Here is a 15506-nt window from a genome sequence, read left to right on the forward strand (position 1 = left end):
TCGACGCCCAGGAACTCAGAAAACACATCAAAAATAGCGTAGGACCAGCAGCAGAGAAATGACGACGAAAATCATGAGTTTTTCGGCTGTAACTTTACAGGTGTTGCTCGCAGCGTATTGGGACTGCGTTTAATCGATTTCTCTCGCAAAATTACGTCGGAATAGTGCCCTACAGAATTAATTGCAGCACTTTTCAAAGTCGTCGAAATTTTCACCAAAAATGCAAAGGGGTTAGCCTTGGATTTTTTTTGGCCGAAAAATCTTTTGTCTGGGAATCGATTCGTATGACGTTTTCTAGACTAATTCGACGCCCAGGAACTCAGAAAACACATCAAAAATAGCGTAGGACCAGCAGCAGAGAAATGACGACGAAAATCATGAGTTTTTCGGCTGTAACTTTACAGGTGTTGCTCGCAGCGTATTGAGTTGGCGGTTAATCATTTTCTCTTTAAAAATTACGTCGGAATAGAGCCTGAACGAATTCATCGCATTACTACCGTAAAGCGTCGAAATTTTCGCCATAAGTCCAAACGGGTCACTTTTATACTCACGCCTGACCTTCCTGGGCATTATTGGAGCCGAAAAATTTCTGTCTCAGAATCGATTACCATGGGCCTTTCCAGAATAATTGCACCCCTAGAAACTCAGAAAACACAGCAAAAACAAAGTTGGCTTAGCGGCGGAGTAATTAAGGAGGAAAGATCAGCAGTTGAAAAATGGGAATCGAAGCGCTTCGTTTTGGGCTTCAACTTTTGATTCGATTTTGGACTTATTGAACCCTCAGAGATGCGAAACAGACATGCGGAACAGTGTAGGACCACGAGTCTAGGAAATACATAGAAACGACGGAGAATTTTTCTTCCTATCGGCTACTACTTCCGATGATTCGTTTACAATGACAATAGACTGTACGCTTCCGTGGGATTGTGTTCCGAATCAGTTTTATCTAGCTTTGTTTCAAAGCAGTTTAAATAAAGTGAGAATAATCGATCAATAAACCAAATCGCCTCAAGGTTTTTCGCACTTCTCGCGGCAAAGACTCTTGTTCCTATAACTGATTCTTCAGAGTTCCTCATCACCATTTCGGACCCTTAGACGTTGACGCTCACATGTGAAACATATTAGATTTAGCTCTACAATAAGTGAATTGATTCGTGCTTTCTTTCAAAGTTTTCCATCTTCGTACATACAGACAGTATTCAAACAGGTAACTGAAGTCGTGGTTGCCTCGAGCAAAGCTTGGAGATGTCGGTAAAATATCAACTAACTTTTCGCATGCCGTGTTTTGCTTCGGATGGTAATTGGCAGTGGCGATTCAATCTCTACCTTATGAGCTGAGCCACTACAGGAATTACTTTTTTCATCTACCACTAACACTTATCGAGAACTCGTTGGAAAAGGTTGTTGGATACAAGTTTAAGATGATGTTATCCAGCGAAACTTACATCCATGAAACAAGGACGCCAGCATCCAAGAAGATAATCTCTATGTTACATGAAGTTTCTGACGAATTTATGTTGCGATGAAACACCAATAGAATGCCAAGTGTTCTTTTCCATTAGAAATTTAGTGCATATTACTTTTAATTTACTATTTACAAGGCACAATGGTTTTCATGCACACAGTACACGCATGATATAATATTACACAGAATTCCTTAAGTACTAGTCAACAATGATACTATGCCCTTAGAGAGTGATACAATCACATAGGGCAGCAAATCAACAATTACAAGCATGTTGTGTATTTGTATTCTACTTGTCGAATGTAAAATCATCATCAATGTATCAAACACAATTTAATAATAAGTTAATGGTGATGAATCTCTCCTGGTACGTAAGCACTCTTCCAAATATCAGCCAAGCAGACGGAGCTGTGAAATCGGTAGAACATCGTCAGTGGTATGGTCATGTGCTTGAGAATAGTCCAGAGAGTAAGTCCGTAAAAATCGTATCTGTCATCTTGTTTGCTCGTCGACTTGATTTCGAATGTCTCGATGATCCAGAGAGCAACGTTGCAGATGATCAGAAACGTGATTAATTCACGACCGGGCCTCTTACTGCGCAGCTTCTTCGTGTTCGAGCAACGTCTGAGACCGTCGATGATCAGGGGGGTTTGAACCATGATCTGAATCATCTGAAAAAAGCAGAACCGAGTTACGAAATCTCCGATATTCCGTGGATCTGAAGCGTCAAACTCACCCCCATAGTAAGAGTGAATATTTTCAACCAGTCATATTTCTGCGCCGCTGGTACGATGCTAAACAAGGCGTACAAGAAAAACGCCGGCACAGCTATGAACAGCAGAATATCGTCCAGCAGGGACACGGGATGATGATTCACGTCCAGTTGCTTTATCTGATGGTAGGCAAGGAGGGCCGTGACGGTCATTATCGAGAGCAAAACCAGCTCCGTCACACTGTTAATCGTCTTCCCGACGTATATGTACTGCCTGCAATATACCAGGAACGTTTACTCGTGCTGGAATCCGCGTTCACCGCTCGATTAACTCGAATGAAAATGCACAGATCCGTAAATCCGTATGATATACTCACGGGTCGCTGAATGCCACGAAAAATAGTATTATCGATACTATAGAAAATACGAGCACCAACAATCCCGCGAAGAGACCTCTGTTCGCATGGTGGCAATCCGCGTGCACGACTATGTTGCTCCCAGCCGAGGGTCCGGCTAGAGGAGGACAAGGTACACCGTCGGCTGAACTTCCACCGCCTCTTTTACAGTTCCCAATGTTGTCCCAAATAACGTACAGCACACCAACTAGAAATCAATGATGACTGTAGCATGATCTGTTGACTTACAAGAAAAGTACCCGAAGTGTCCTTCGTCGATTTTCATCATTCTGTGATATATTGTAGTGTAGCAAAAAACTGTAGACTTCTATTCTTTTACTCACTAATTGAGTCGTTCAAAAGGTAAAAACCGCCCCTAGAGCTTAGCCCCAAAAATACTTAGTCTTAATATTTCCTGATAATGACGTGAAAGTTTTTGGGAAAACCAATTTGACGTTATTTTATTCCATATAGTTTTCACTCTCAGGAGTGGTATCACTTATTTTTTCGTTTCCACCTCTTAAACGGCCGAATTAGCACGTTAAAAATACACGCCTGGTGTCTTCTGACGCATTAAATCGTGTCACAAAATACAGAAACTGTGTAAGGCACATCTCGGGTATTTTTCTTGTGGAAGCCCCCGCGGTGCAAGGAATCTACATTGGAAAATGCTCCCGTTATGACGAATGATGCGGCTTACCAATGAGAATACTGTACTCTATGGTGAAGGGGTAGAGATACGGAGAAAACCATTCGTAGATTGTGTTAAGCCCCGTCTGGTGACATTCGTTGCTGAAATAGCTTCCGTTCAAGAATTTTATCAAATCTTTCGCCCCCCTTTGCTGGTACGAGGTCAATGGCAGGGCGACGGAAGCTTCGCCATCCTCAGTTATGAGGGCTGTTACTTCGGACGTGTCTTCTTCAGTCTCCTGATAAAAAGATGTTCAATACTAAGGGTTATCATAGCTGTACTATTATTAAAAATTATTCTTCTCTGATCACAAGAACGCGGAGGACAGAACAAGTTGAATGCTTACTGCGTCAGCGGCGTTCGCGTGTCTCGACAACGAGTCAGTGCTCTCCCTGAATATTGCCCATATCCAAAAGCAGAGACTAGACGCAATCGTGTGCATAATCAATATCCTTGCAAGCTCTTTGCAGTGGTTGATAATCACCTGAAATATCACATAAGCACTGAGAAATTTTTTTTGGGACTTTTCATCTCCCCTGTTTTTTTTTAGAATGGGACAAAATACAGATAACTAAAATAAACTATCAAACGACAGTTCAGAGAGTGGAGAAAAAAAACAGTCTCACAAAACATTGCACAGAATTTCTTTAGTAATTCGACAACCTTCAAAAAATTTAAAGGTTTTTCGGTCAAATTTGGACGGCGAATAATCGATAACTTGGAAATATTTCAAGTCATTTTAGAGACTTTGGACGAAAGAAAGAGGAAATTTTGAAAAAAAAAATATTCTGCACACTTTGGCAAACAAATATACGAAACTTGGTGCGAGGGAATTTCACTCAGAAGGACACAAAGTGAAATTGTTTCTAAGGTTAATATTATTGTAACTAATTGTCGTATACCTATACTCCGAGGGCAGAAATACAAGAATTGCAATGAAAGAATTGGGGATGAAAATTCATTTGCGCATATTCGCGTTCAATACGCATTGGTGTACGTGAGTTCAAAACACGATGTGCTATGTTGAGTAATCCATTTACACGGAGATAATTGAGCTGGGTTCGATGTGTGCAGCGCATGGAATAGCGCGAAATCAGTTGCATTTAGCAAAATTACAGCCGGTACTACGGGCACGTTATTATTTTCATGAATATTATATTTCGAGGCAATCAGACTCACAGTGAAATAATAATATACTAACCGATGAGTAAAATGAATCGTATACGGGGCATTCTATGCAAAATGAACCAGTTTCAATTTGCGTCATTTTTAATTTTGTTGAACCTCTATTACATAACATTAACGTCTCGAAAACATTTAATAAGTATTCTTTAAATTTTTTTACGGAAACAATTTTTAGTCACAAATATTTCAAACCTTCTTAACGTTGTACCTTGTTTAAAATTCTCAGCAAATTCTCAAACATCTGATTTTTTGTTCAAATCATTTTACGATCGGTCTCATGATGGAATGATTGATCCAAGGATTGTCAAAAAAGATGCAATTTTAAGAGGAAAAGTGATTGAATAAAACGAATAGAATAATAATTATACTATAAAAAATAAGTTTGAAGTTCGAGAACCCCTACGTATTACCTAAAAAATGCAGGCTATCATTGGGAGTTCATTAATAAATTTTTCAAACATCAACAATATACTTACGTTTGAATATTTGTAGATGAAAAACAATAGGAAGAATGAATAGATAGGGTATAAGATGTCGAAAGTAAGCGCAACGGCACTGAAGCACGCGTAGAATTCATCGGACGTGAGAAACAAGATCTGGAATTTCAATTAGAGCCAGTTTAATGGTGAGATCAATGTAATTTCGAAAAAAAAGAATATATAAAAAAAAAACGTGAATAACTTAAGAATTTGCACCTCCTCCGTACCTCGTAAAATAGTATTAATCCACTATGAATTAAATGACCGAAGCAGAAAACTGTGGCACCGACTCGCAAGTAAATGCTGCCAGCATGTCTCCCTAATGCGAAGCAAAATGCATGATTCGGTGCTGGAATGTTGTTCATATTGAGATCCACAGAATTTGCATCATCTGAAATTGGGTGATTTTCAGTTACCTTTTATTTTTTCTACTTTATTTTAAATAAGGTTGTCGCCACATTTTGATTGAAATTATTTTCGGATTGTGAATATCAAAGAAACAATTGAGTGACTGATGTATAGTTGTTTAATAAGTGTGATAAATTATTAATCAATTCTTCGTACAATATTGAAACAAGATTGGTGTTTCGAATCAACAATACATCACTGTGCATACGTGAATAATCATTATTCTTGCCAATTTTCATATATATTATTTCTACCGATCAAACACGAAATGCAAAATGAATATAAGTCTGCAGAAAATGTAATACTAGTTGACATGAAATTACCGAGCACTCGATATACAGCTGCTTATAAAATATATTATCAATCAGACGAGGAGAAGAATAGCGAATAATTTAAAATTGATTTAAAACCATTGACGGATGAAAATCCGTTTCGTTTTATCAATCCTGAATATCGACAATGATTGACCAGGTGCAAGATTATCGATTAAAGCGTATCTAAAAATCTCACGATTAGTATACACGAGATACGAGATACTATAGACCAAGGATGCAATTAGACTAACAAAAATTTATGATCATTACCAGCAGTAAAAATATAAATCAAATTTCAATAAATTATAGAACGTGATTTAATCGAGTGGCGATCAGTGACAGAGAATATTTGCACATCGATACCTTGTTTATAATTTATCGCACAAGATCGCGCCGCATTAACATAATTTTACCTTCTTTATCGTAATTTGTCGTGGCTTTGAAATGCTTCTTTCCTTTGCTGACGTAGAACCGTATGTCAAAGAACAGAAAAACCAAGTAGACGAATCCGACGATGACCAAGTACAGATTAAATGCCTGAAAGAAATTACGACGTGAAAAAAGTCAGAAACTAATAAGAAGTATAAAAGTTCACGTCTGTTTTGACAAATTTTTGATTCGTGTGAAAAAGTGAAGTCCAATAATTAGTTTATCGAAAAATTTGTAAGAGTGGAAATATAGAATTGGAAAATAGTTAATTGCCGGCAAAATGTATCAAGCTATCGGTGCGTAATTATTGGAAATGCATTAACTAGCGAATAATTGCAGGAAATGCGATATTCAAAGCTGTAAAAAAGCCGGAAGAAAAGCGTGTAATAATTCTATATTAATAAATTGTTAATCACGGGTCAATTCTTTACGCTGAATCGTGTCGTTTGTACTTGCAACTCACCGCAGCCAGCCAAGAATTTTCGGTCAAAAGGTCTGCGATGTAAATAACCAAGGCCAATGGGATCAAGATAACTGCATAAATACAGGACATCACGATCGAGACAGTAGTCCTGTGGCAGGAGAATAAAGAATAAAATTAATGAAAATTCAGCACAGCAATTTTTAATCATCATTTAAGTCAGGCTATTAATGAGGGCTATATTACGAGTTTACCCGAGAGTGTCTATATCGTGGGGATCAGTCAGCGTAAAAAGCACTGTTTAAATGTGAAATAAGAAAAATGGAAGAAGAAAAATTGTATAGATGTTTTGCAATTATTAGCAAACAAGATATAAATATTACAAAATATCAGTCGATACTGCAACGCTGTAGCGTGTATAAAATCCCACCGCCGTCTCTGGTTTCGACAGCTGGGAAAGTTTGAAGTATCGTTAGTTCCTAACCCGTAAATACGCGTTATTTATTATTGTCGAGGTTTCCTCATTTCCTTTATTATTATCATTATCCCACAGGATGCAGAACTGCTGCTTGTTTGATAGCACTTTTCAATACACGACGCTGCAAGCGTCAGATGCATGTGCAAAAAAAAAAAAAATGTATTACTGACGAAAATTTTACCAAGAAATTCTACAATTCAGCGATACAACAAATGCGACAAGTGATTTTCCTCGAAAATATACATGCCTGAGGTATGATCGTTGAAATCTGATTTCGCACGAGGCGTAATAATAATCTGATGCATTTTTGAAAGCTTTAAACCGTTGCTGCAACGACGATAATTATAGTCTTCGTTTTATCTCAAGTTCGAAAATCGCTGCGGGGTAATCGAACGCCGTAATCAGCCGTTTCACTAACACCGTTTCATTCGCTTGCATGCTACTTTACGCACAAGTAAATCTGTGTCTCCGGGCAATGATCGATCTCTGCGAGTAATTGTCACTTTGCCAAAGGTGAGTCTGATCTTTATCTTGAAATTACTCACGGTTTTATTTACTACGTGTATTATGCCGTGGATAAGATATTCAACACGTGTATCGTTACTTCACCTGAACGTTTGTGCTTTTTCATCGCACGAAGATGGCGGTGGATGATGTCCAGGTGTGCTAACAGCTTCGCTATGCAAACTTGCCGAGCTGTTAAAGCCTCTGTTGAGTCCCGGCGATTTCAAGGAGTGGATATCGGGCCCGCGACCCTTACTTCCGATCCCATAACTGACAACGCTTGGGGCTGAAAACAAGATTTTCATTTTGTAGCAGTGGAAGAAACTTTTGTTTGTTCTGATTACGGAGGTTGATGGGCCGAAAATTCATACTTTTTATTAAATTTATTACAGATTAATCGTACATTGAGTGGTTATCAAATTATTATATCCATAAAGTACGAAGATCACTTGCAAAATAGAAAATACTGGAATTATACATTAAGGCTTGGATATCGATTCTTCATTTGAAATTTTTTTGAAGCGATGGAAAGTATAGTAGATTCGTTTGATTCAAAAGACTAATATTAACGAATTGAAAATAAGGTGAGCTTTATAAATATAATAACAAGAAAGCCCTGCTGGCTGTATCGTCGTGGAGGATAAAATTCCAGTGAAGAGAACTGTATGAATATAATGTAAGAAAAACTATACGGAGTTATAACGATCTGATACGAAATACGTCAAAGTCTAGAAAAGTCAAGGCTTGGCTACGCCAAGAAGGAACTTACGTCGTGTGTAATATTCGTTGGAGGGAATGTCTGTGACCGATGAGAAATTCGGACTTCCGGATTCTTGTGTCATGTCCCTCAGGGCACCCGGAGGCAGCACCAGCTGCAGTACCATGCTGCCATTACTGCTTCCCTGTAAACGGTAACACTTTCTATTGTATGCTTTTTATTCGTAGTTGAGCAAGGAATCCGGAGATGATTTGAGATGAAAATGAATTATTTTTTTTTTTATGAGGATTCGCTGATTTTTACACTCCTCGAAGTTTCCAAGCATCGAGAGATATTCCGAACACAATGCGACATGGAAGACACTCATAAATAATGAAATCATTTTTACCTGTTTCAAAATCGGTTTTAGCAAGCGGTAGAATGTGTTTAAAATTTAATAAAAGAAAACTCCTTTTCATTCACTGATTCAAATCATTCGGTAAACATTGTGTACTTTCGAATTTATCATATTGTATATGGTTTACAGCTATCGGAGCGCGGCTGCATAAAAATTTATGTAATACATCGTAACTACTTGTTACCTGATAGGGATATTACTTTTTATACGCATAGGCGTGCATTTTGAGTATATACAATGAACTTATAATAATTACTACGTACACTAGTAGTAGAAGTATAAACTTCGTTTACAACTAACTTATCGTAGAAGGAAATACCTGCTAAGTTTTTACGAGTTAAAAAGAATCCGTTAACCAAGAGCGTTCAACCGGAAGAATCCGTATTCTCGCATTTTTATCGATAAACTACCGAGTAGGCCGACGAAAATTGTCCGTAGTTTTTACGATAAACGTTAAATCACCAACTCCGAAACCCGGTTACATTCCAATCGATGTCGGGACGTTGTGCAAAACCACAAAAGAAAATTATATTAAGCTGTAAATACTTGTGCGACTTGTGTAATTTTTGGCTGCAATAAAAGTTTAGTAAGGTTTCAAGATTGCGCAAAGAGTCCCTAAAACCAGTCCTCAGCATGCCTGATTTTGAAACCAAATAAAAAGCCTGAAATGACAAGTCAGAATAACGCTTCGATGTTTTGACATGCCTCGTGAACCTTTTTGTGCCACTAGCACTAACAACGCAACTCCCTATAATTACAATAACGTTCTTGTTCTGTACCCACAAATTACACTATGAGTCTTGAAGAAAGATCGAAATGTCCAAACTCCTTAAACGGAAATAGAGAAAACTGGCCCGAAGGCCGTAATCCATGAGTTTCTTGTGCTCAGTTACTAACATTCGAAAGTTTCAAAGTAAAAATTTCGAAAAAAATCGATTGTACCAGGTGTTTAAATTCGTTGAGTTTGTAAATTGGCTTACAGAAACGAGCTGCAAGGTGAGAAACCGTCGCGATCGCCTTGTTCAAAGGACGATTCCCCCACGGCTGTAAATTGCGTAACGGGTTGTGCTGCCAGTTTGTGCATATAATTGTCCATGTATTTTTAGTAGAATATTTCCGAGGAGTAGAAAGTCCCCCAGGATGCGCTCCAGTTCGCTGCGAGGCGTTGAAGCGCGAAATGTAACAAGAGGCACGCTTCAGGGCAGCGGGCAGCGGGTGTCCGATACCGAAAGTAGATGACTGCACCGCCAACGAAACCCACGCAAATAACTACCGATACCCACCTCGATTCTGCTCCGTCGCGCGGATTTTAATTACTTCAATTTTCGCGACAGGACGCGCGGAGCTCGCTTCAAAGACGAAATTGACGATTCGTGGATAATTAACGGACAGACAGGCATCGTGTCGGGGATTAGGTACCCTCTCCACTCAACCAGTCATACACGAGCTAATGAAAACAGGCTTGCATTTTGGGGCCAACTAGAAGAACCCCGAGAGTAGAGGATCTACTCGTCTATAAAATCGTTCTCCTGGCGTGATCGTTTCACCGCGCATGATTATTCATTATTCCCGGTACACTCGAACCGGAAACTGGAACAGCATAGTTAAGTTACGCAATATCGATAAACTTGATTTAAGAAAAAAAAGAAGAAAAATAATCTTAAAACAGTTATCCTCACCAGTGAATTAATTAAACCATTGACACGACTGTAAATCGATGCTTTCTCCAAACTTTATTCAGGATTATTAAAACTATTTGTGAATCTAGTAAACTTACAACGCGTCATCACCGAGGCCAGCATCCTTCCGCAACTTGGAGCCAACTTTCCTTGTGCAAGCAAATGTCGATCGCGTTATGCAAAGATTAAACAACACTTTCAACACTTTGTTATACAAATCGATTTTCTCGGTGTTCTTTTTTCGCATCTAAAACTTGTAGATCTGTTTTGTTAGCTAACCTAGTTTCGTATGAGACTACACTTCGTTTACTCGAGGTTCAAGAATATTGACTGTTAATAACAATTGTCTTAACAATTTGGCGATACCGTTTCCAGGAATGGACCATTGCAGATCAAAGACCAAACCGCACTGAACGTAGTGTTCATCTAGAACTAAGATAGGCTTATGTTTGCGGCTTTCGCTCTCCTGACTTTCGCTTTGTGCAGAGCAATAGTGATTCTCAATTACTGTCAAGCAATGTCGCTTTGTCGTAATTAGCGCAATTGTTAATTCAATTACAATCTTCTTTTGGTAGACTTCTTAATTCGTTCACAACGTGTTCACTGTTATCTATGATAAAATATTCTGTGAAAGACGTAACTCTGAAGCCTGTATAAAATCAATTCTTTCAAATTAAATGGATCGATTTTTCACACTTCCTCTCACGCTGAGAAAAAGTATATAGGTACTTAAAGATGAGGAGCGGGAGTAAGCGAGACAAACAGAGAGAGAGAGAGAGAAATAGAGAGATGGGGTGAGAGAGATAGGAAGACTTCTTGCGAGCAAATTCTAGTTTCAAAGCAATTCAACTTTCTTTACATACATTTTTCTTTAACTCAAAAGCTAACGAGAATATCGACTCGTGAAACTTCATTTGCCGACATAAGTAGGTTTAGCCTCAACGCCTTTACTTTTGAAAACAAGTGACGCTGTAATTCTCATTCCGTTTTTTTCCTTCCCTTCATTTTCTCTTCGTCCCTGTATTATTTTCACTTTAAATAGTAAACCTAAGTAGTTTACTCCGTCGATCTTTGAACAATGGAAAGACGCGGAGTCGTAATCAGATTTTGGATAAATGATTATAAGGATGAATGTTCAGCTGATCGTTATCGACCGATAGTAATAGCGGTGCTAGACATTTTCGGTACAATTATCCCGATGAGCGGAAATGAAAAACGATCAAAATATACGATGTTTATCAATCCGGTGCAGGTTCATCTGCACGCAATAAACGCGCAAACACCGCGAACCTGTTATCTAACCAGTAATCGCTTTTAATCTAATTTACAGATTGAATCAAGGCAACTGTATAAATCGGTTTTTAATCCTATCTTAATTCTGCCGCCTCGATATTCGCCGCATACACGACTTATGTTTATTAACGTATCGCATATCGTGCGTAACGGAGACAATGCATTTGTCAACTTTGACTAATCGAGGAAATTTCAGTCACTCTTTTATATCACGTAAACATGGTTGAGTGACGCACGAATGAAGATTCAAACCCTCAGAAATTCCTCTTTATATTTCATTCGTCAATCACGGTTGATTATACGTTATCACGTAGTGCCGGTTTAAAAACTAACAAACTATAGCATCGTTCAAGGAAAAACTTCCGTCGTTGTAATTTTTCAGTCCGTTTTCAATTTTCAATATAGAAGTAACGTCGACGAATTATTTTCACGATTCTGAACTAACTCGACGTAATTTATCGCTTCACATTCTACCTTTTCTAAAAGTCATGCAGTCGTCTTTTTGTCTATGAATTCAATCACGAATACACACATCATTTATAAAAGACTTTGACTTACGTTGGGTTGAGAAGTGATTCTATCCAAGGTGATACTTTTGTGACTGGCATTATCAAGATGTAGACTAGCCGGTCTTTTTGGAGTCCTGTTGCTCAACTGACCAGAGTCCAATCTGCGCCTGTTGAGTCTTGGATCGGAGCCGCCATTGCTACGAAGCGTCTATACAGAGTTTCAAAATCGCATGAAGCTGATTATTTTTATTTTCATCCTAATTTCAGACCAATTGCAGCACAATTTTAACCCACCTGGCTGTTCACCCTTGGAATTGTCGGACCGAATGTATCATCTTCTTCGGACTGAAAGGCCAGATTGTATTTCCCAGCGTCTCTCGTCGGATCCTGTTCGACATTAGGAGAATTCAACGTTGGGTCGTGGCTACTTTTGTACCCGTTTTCTGGCAATCCATACTGAGAAGCGCTTCTGGAATGAAAATTTTCTTGTTAGAAATACGCGCCTTCTTTTGCACACTTCCTTCGAATCCATTATTATTTGACCAACGGAACAACAACAGATAAAATTCACAAGCCTTGTAGCACGTTCTGACATTTCGCAAATTGTTTTCTCGGTTTTTGAAAGAAAAGTATCACCTCACGATAAAGAAATTACATTCTACCTATATTTCACGTCAAGTCGTTTACAACGTTTTATCGTTTTGTTTCTATAATCTAAAAAATTGAATTCTGAAATTCTGTTGCTTTTCTCGCGATAAATCACATCAAATCTTAATTTCAAGATACGATGTACTCGTATACTGACCTGAGATACGGTTCCTTGAAAACGGCTTGAGGAGAATTCCGTTTCGGTGTTTCATCGGGATCTCGTTCTGATTCCATTGACAAATTGTCCATTTCAACGTTAGCCAAGTTCGCTTCCGAGCTGCGGTCACCGAAGTTCTCAAGCGGTAGATCGTCACTCGGGGTAGAGCAAAATCTGGACAATCGAACAAAGGGATCGATAAATCGTAGAAGAAGAATGCTAGTTGTAGTGAATTTCATCGAAATACAAATACATGTATACATTATTTTTAGCGGAAGGTTTTCTTTTCTTTTTCAATTTTTGCACAAAGTAATTGCCACGCGACGAGACAAAGCACGTTGTCGCAATTAGAATGGCTCGTGAGAGATTCATTTACGTCTTGAAAATTTCCACTTGCCTTCCGGCCACGATTCCCTCGTAATCGGGTTCCGGTTCCGAGGGTCGATACACCCCCTGCTTGATCATCGCGTTATATTCTTAACGAAGAAACGACAATTGAAGGCGAATTAATTCGGACCTTCGCATTCGCATGCCGAACCGGTGAAAATTGCCTAAACGAAAGACTCGGGAATCCTTTGCAATAGTGAAGAGAGCCGCGTCAGTTAATCAGATCCGCGTCAAACTGAACTTAGAAACGATGACAAACGGCTGTCTGGACGGGATCTTTTACCAACCTCTGAATCAGTGGAGCCGATGGGCCCAATTTTGTCAGTGCCAATTCTCACTCCCGCAAATCTCATTACACCTTATCGCGAAGTTATTAATCCGGTAAATCGCACGGATTATAATTGCCTCGAAACGTGACGCGATAACAATTTGTTTTAGGAAATATTTCTGCGTGTATCACATGTAATTACAACCATCGAATTCTCATTCATAATTCCTAATTATGTGTACAGTTACATGCACTCGTTCGCCATTCTCTCGTTCTGAAGGCAAAATAATTCTCAGTGCTCACTTCCAGAAGATATAGATCGCTCCTTTGCAAATTGATTAAAGAAAACCACCGAGCACTTGACGCGCGAATTTCTGGTCTGCGTCAAGATTGGCAAAAGTTTGCGCGTACTCTGCAGACAGTGTCAAAGTGATTTAAACCTCCGGACGATTGTAAATTAGACAGATCAATCAGCGGACGATTCAAGATTCGCAGAAAGATATGATCTACAATCATCGTTCCGAGAGTTCAGAATATGATTTATCGCTCTAAGCTTTTTCCAATTTTCTCACTCGCAAGATCGGTTTCTTATCTCGGCTAAATATTAATTTGCGATCAGACTTTCCGGGTATTTGTTTCACGGATTAACTCAAGGTGAGCCAGCCCTCTCATTAATACTGATCGAAAACCACACGAAATGATTTTTGAATCTCGACTATAATCTCCGTATTCTATACGAATCGGCATTTTTTCCGTTCAATGTATTTCTGGATCGAAATTTTCATGGATAAAATCAAAAATAATTCGACCTGAGCCTCAAGGATTTGGCCCCACTTTCGTTCTCTATCTACCATAAAGTCTGTTACAGGATCCACAGAATCTCAACGAATCATGAAGAGTCCATCGTCAGAATTATGGTACCTACATTGAGAAAAATTTTAACCGTTATATAATGACTTGAAAATTCTGATGTAATAGGTATAGTTAACAAAGGTTTAAATACTGTTCGAATTGCAAGTAAATGTGGTTCAAGCAACTATTTAGTGTACTTATATGGCTGTCAATATTACACAATCAAGAAGAAATATGATACAAACTAGATATTCCGGCTACAGTTATAAAATCCAGTTTCATTTTGTACCCAAAATAATATTTTTCGGTCATGGCAAAAAATGAAAATAATCAAGGACTGGAGTCTCACCGTAACTGCAAATTTCTTATGGTGTAGCTACATTGCTTGGAATTTTTCGCCCGGATGGAATCTGACGAATCCGAGTATTTTTTCGATTTCTGGAATATTTTCTTCAAGTTTCATCACTTGAAAGCTAATTTGATCGGTTCAATTTGGGAGTTCAAAGTTCGGAAGGTGATAGCCACGCCCATTTTTAGGGGGGCGATTGGCCCCCTCGATAAATCGGATGTAGCGATGTTCACGCGGGCTGCACTTTAACGCAGGTCGTATGTGCTTTGGAGCCATGCACGGTCAATTCAGTCGGCTAGTTTCATCGACACACCTCGCCAGTCACGACACAGGCATTCAAAATTCAGATGGGAAGTGTTTCCTGTTCGCCATTCATTCCATTCACCCATTGTCCTCGCAGTTCCTACATACATATATACGTTTCACCTCTTATTGTGTTAGTTTTGCCTCTCTTTTCTGTTTAGCTTATTTCTGTCTCACTCTCTTCTTTTTCACCGACGTTATTTTCCTCATGTCGTTCCTCACGAAAAGTCTTCCAGTTCTGATAATTTTTTTTTCGACATTAAAGATCCAGTCGACGTTTTTTTCACTCATCGTCAGATACGCGAAACCACAGACTCACCTTTCCAATGCTAAAGAATCTTGGCTACCATTTCTTCACCTCACGCTAGTTCAAATCTTTATGGCCTACACCCAAGACACCAGGATGAAGACTGCGTAGTCGATCTCCTCGCCAGACCTCGGGCACATTGCAATTTTTCACAAGGT

The 15506-nt window shown here is 38.9% G+C and overlaps 1 protein-coding gene across 1 annotated transcript; it reads right to left on the minus strand.

Moving 5' to 3' along the window:
• Window positions 1-1569: 1569 nt before the first annotated feature.
• Window positions 1570-13347, minus strand: LOC124412406 (proton channel OtopLc-like). The gene is made up of 15 exons (XM_046892254.1): window positions 13280-13347; window positions 12883-13056; window positions 12372-12546; window positions 12127-12285; window positions 8251-8383; window positions 7587-7767; window positions 6542-6650; window positions 6063-6186; window positions 5155-5318; window positions 4925-5044; window positions 3610-3747; window positions 3273-3501; window positions 2555-2780; window positions 2202-2451; window positions 1570-2136 (listed from the first exon to the last, which is right to left on the minus strand). The coding sequence occupies exons 1-15, from the start codon at window positions 13345-13347 to the stop codon at window positions 1810-1812; spliced, it is 2577 nt and encodes an 858-aa protein (XP_046748210.1). The 3' UTR covers window positions 1570-1809.
• Window positions 13348-15506: the final 2159 nt, after the last annotated feature.

Source organism: Diprion similis, chromosome 11 (assembly GCF_021155765.1).
Source record: "Diprion similis isolate iyDipSimi1 chromosome 11, iyDipSimi1.1, whole genome shotgun sequence".
NCBI lineage: Eukaryota > Metazoa > Arthropoda > Insecta > Hymenoptera > Diprionidae > Diprion > Diprion similis.

Bases quoted from the DNA above. Each gene is read 5' to 3' on its own strand.
- LOC124412406 (XM_046892254.1), bottom strand. From the start codon at position 13,347: ATGATCAAGCAGGGGGTGTATCGACCCTCGGAACCGGAACCCGATTAC. The intron at 3,748-4,924 runs GTAAGTATATTG...GTGATATTTCAG, and splicing joins TCATCTACAAATATTCAAAC to GTGATTATCAACCACTGCAA. The intron at 3,502-3,609 runs GTAAGCATTCAA...TCTTTTTATCAG, and splicing joins ACGCGAACGCCGCTGACGCA to GAGACTGAAGAAGACACGTC.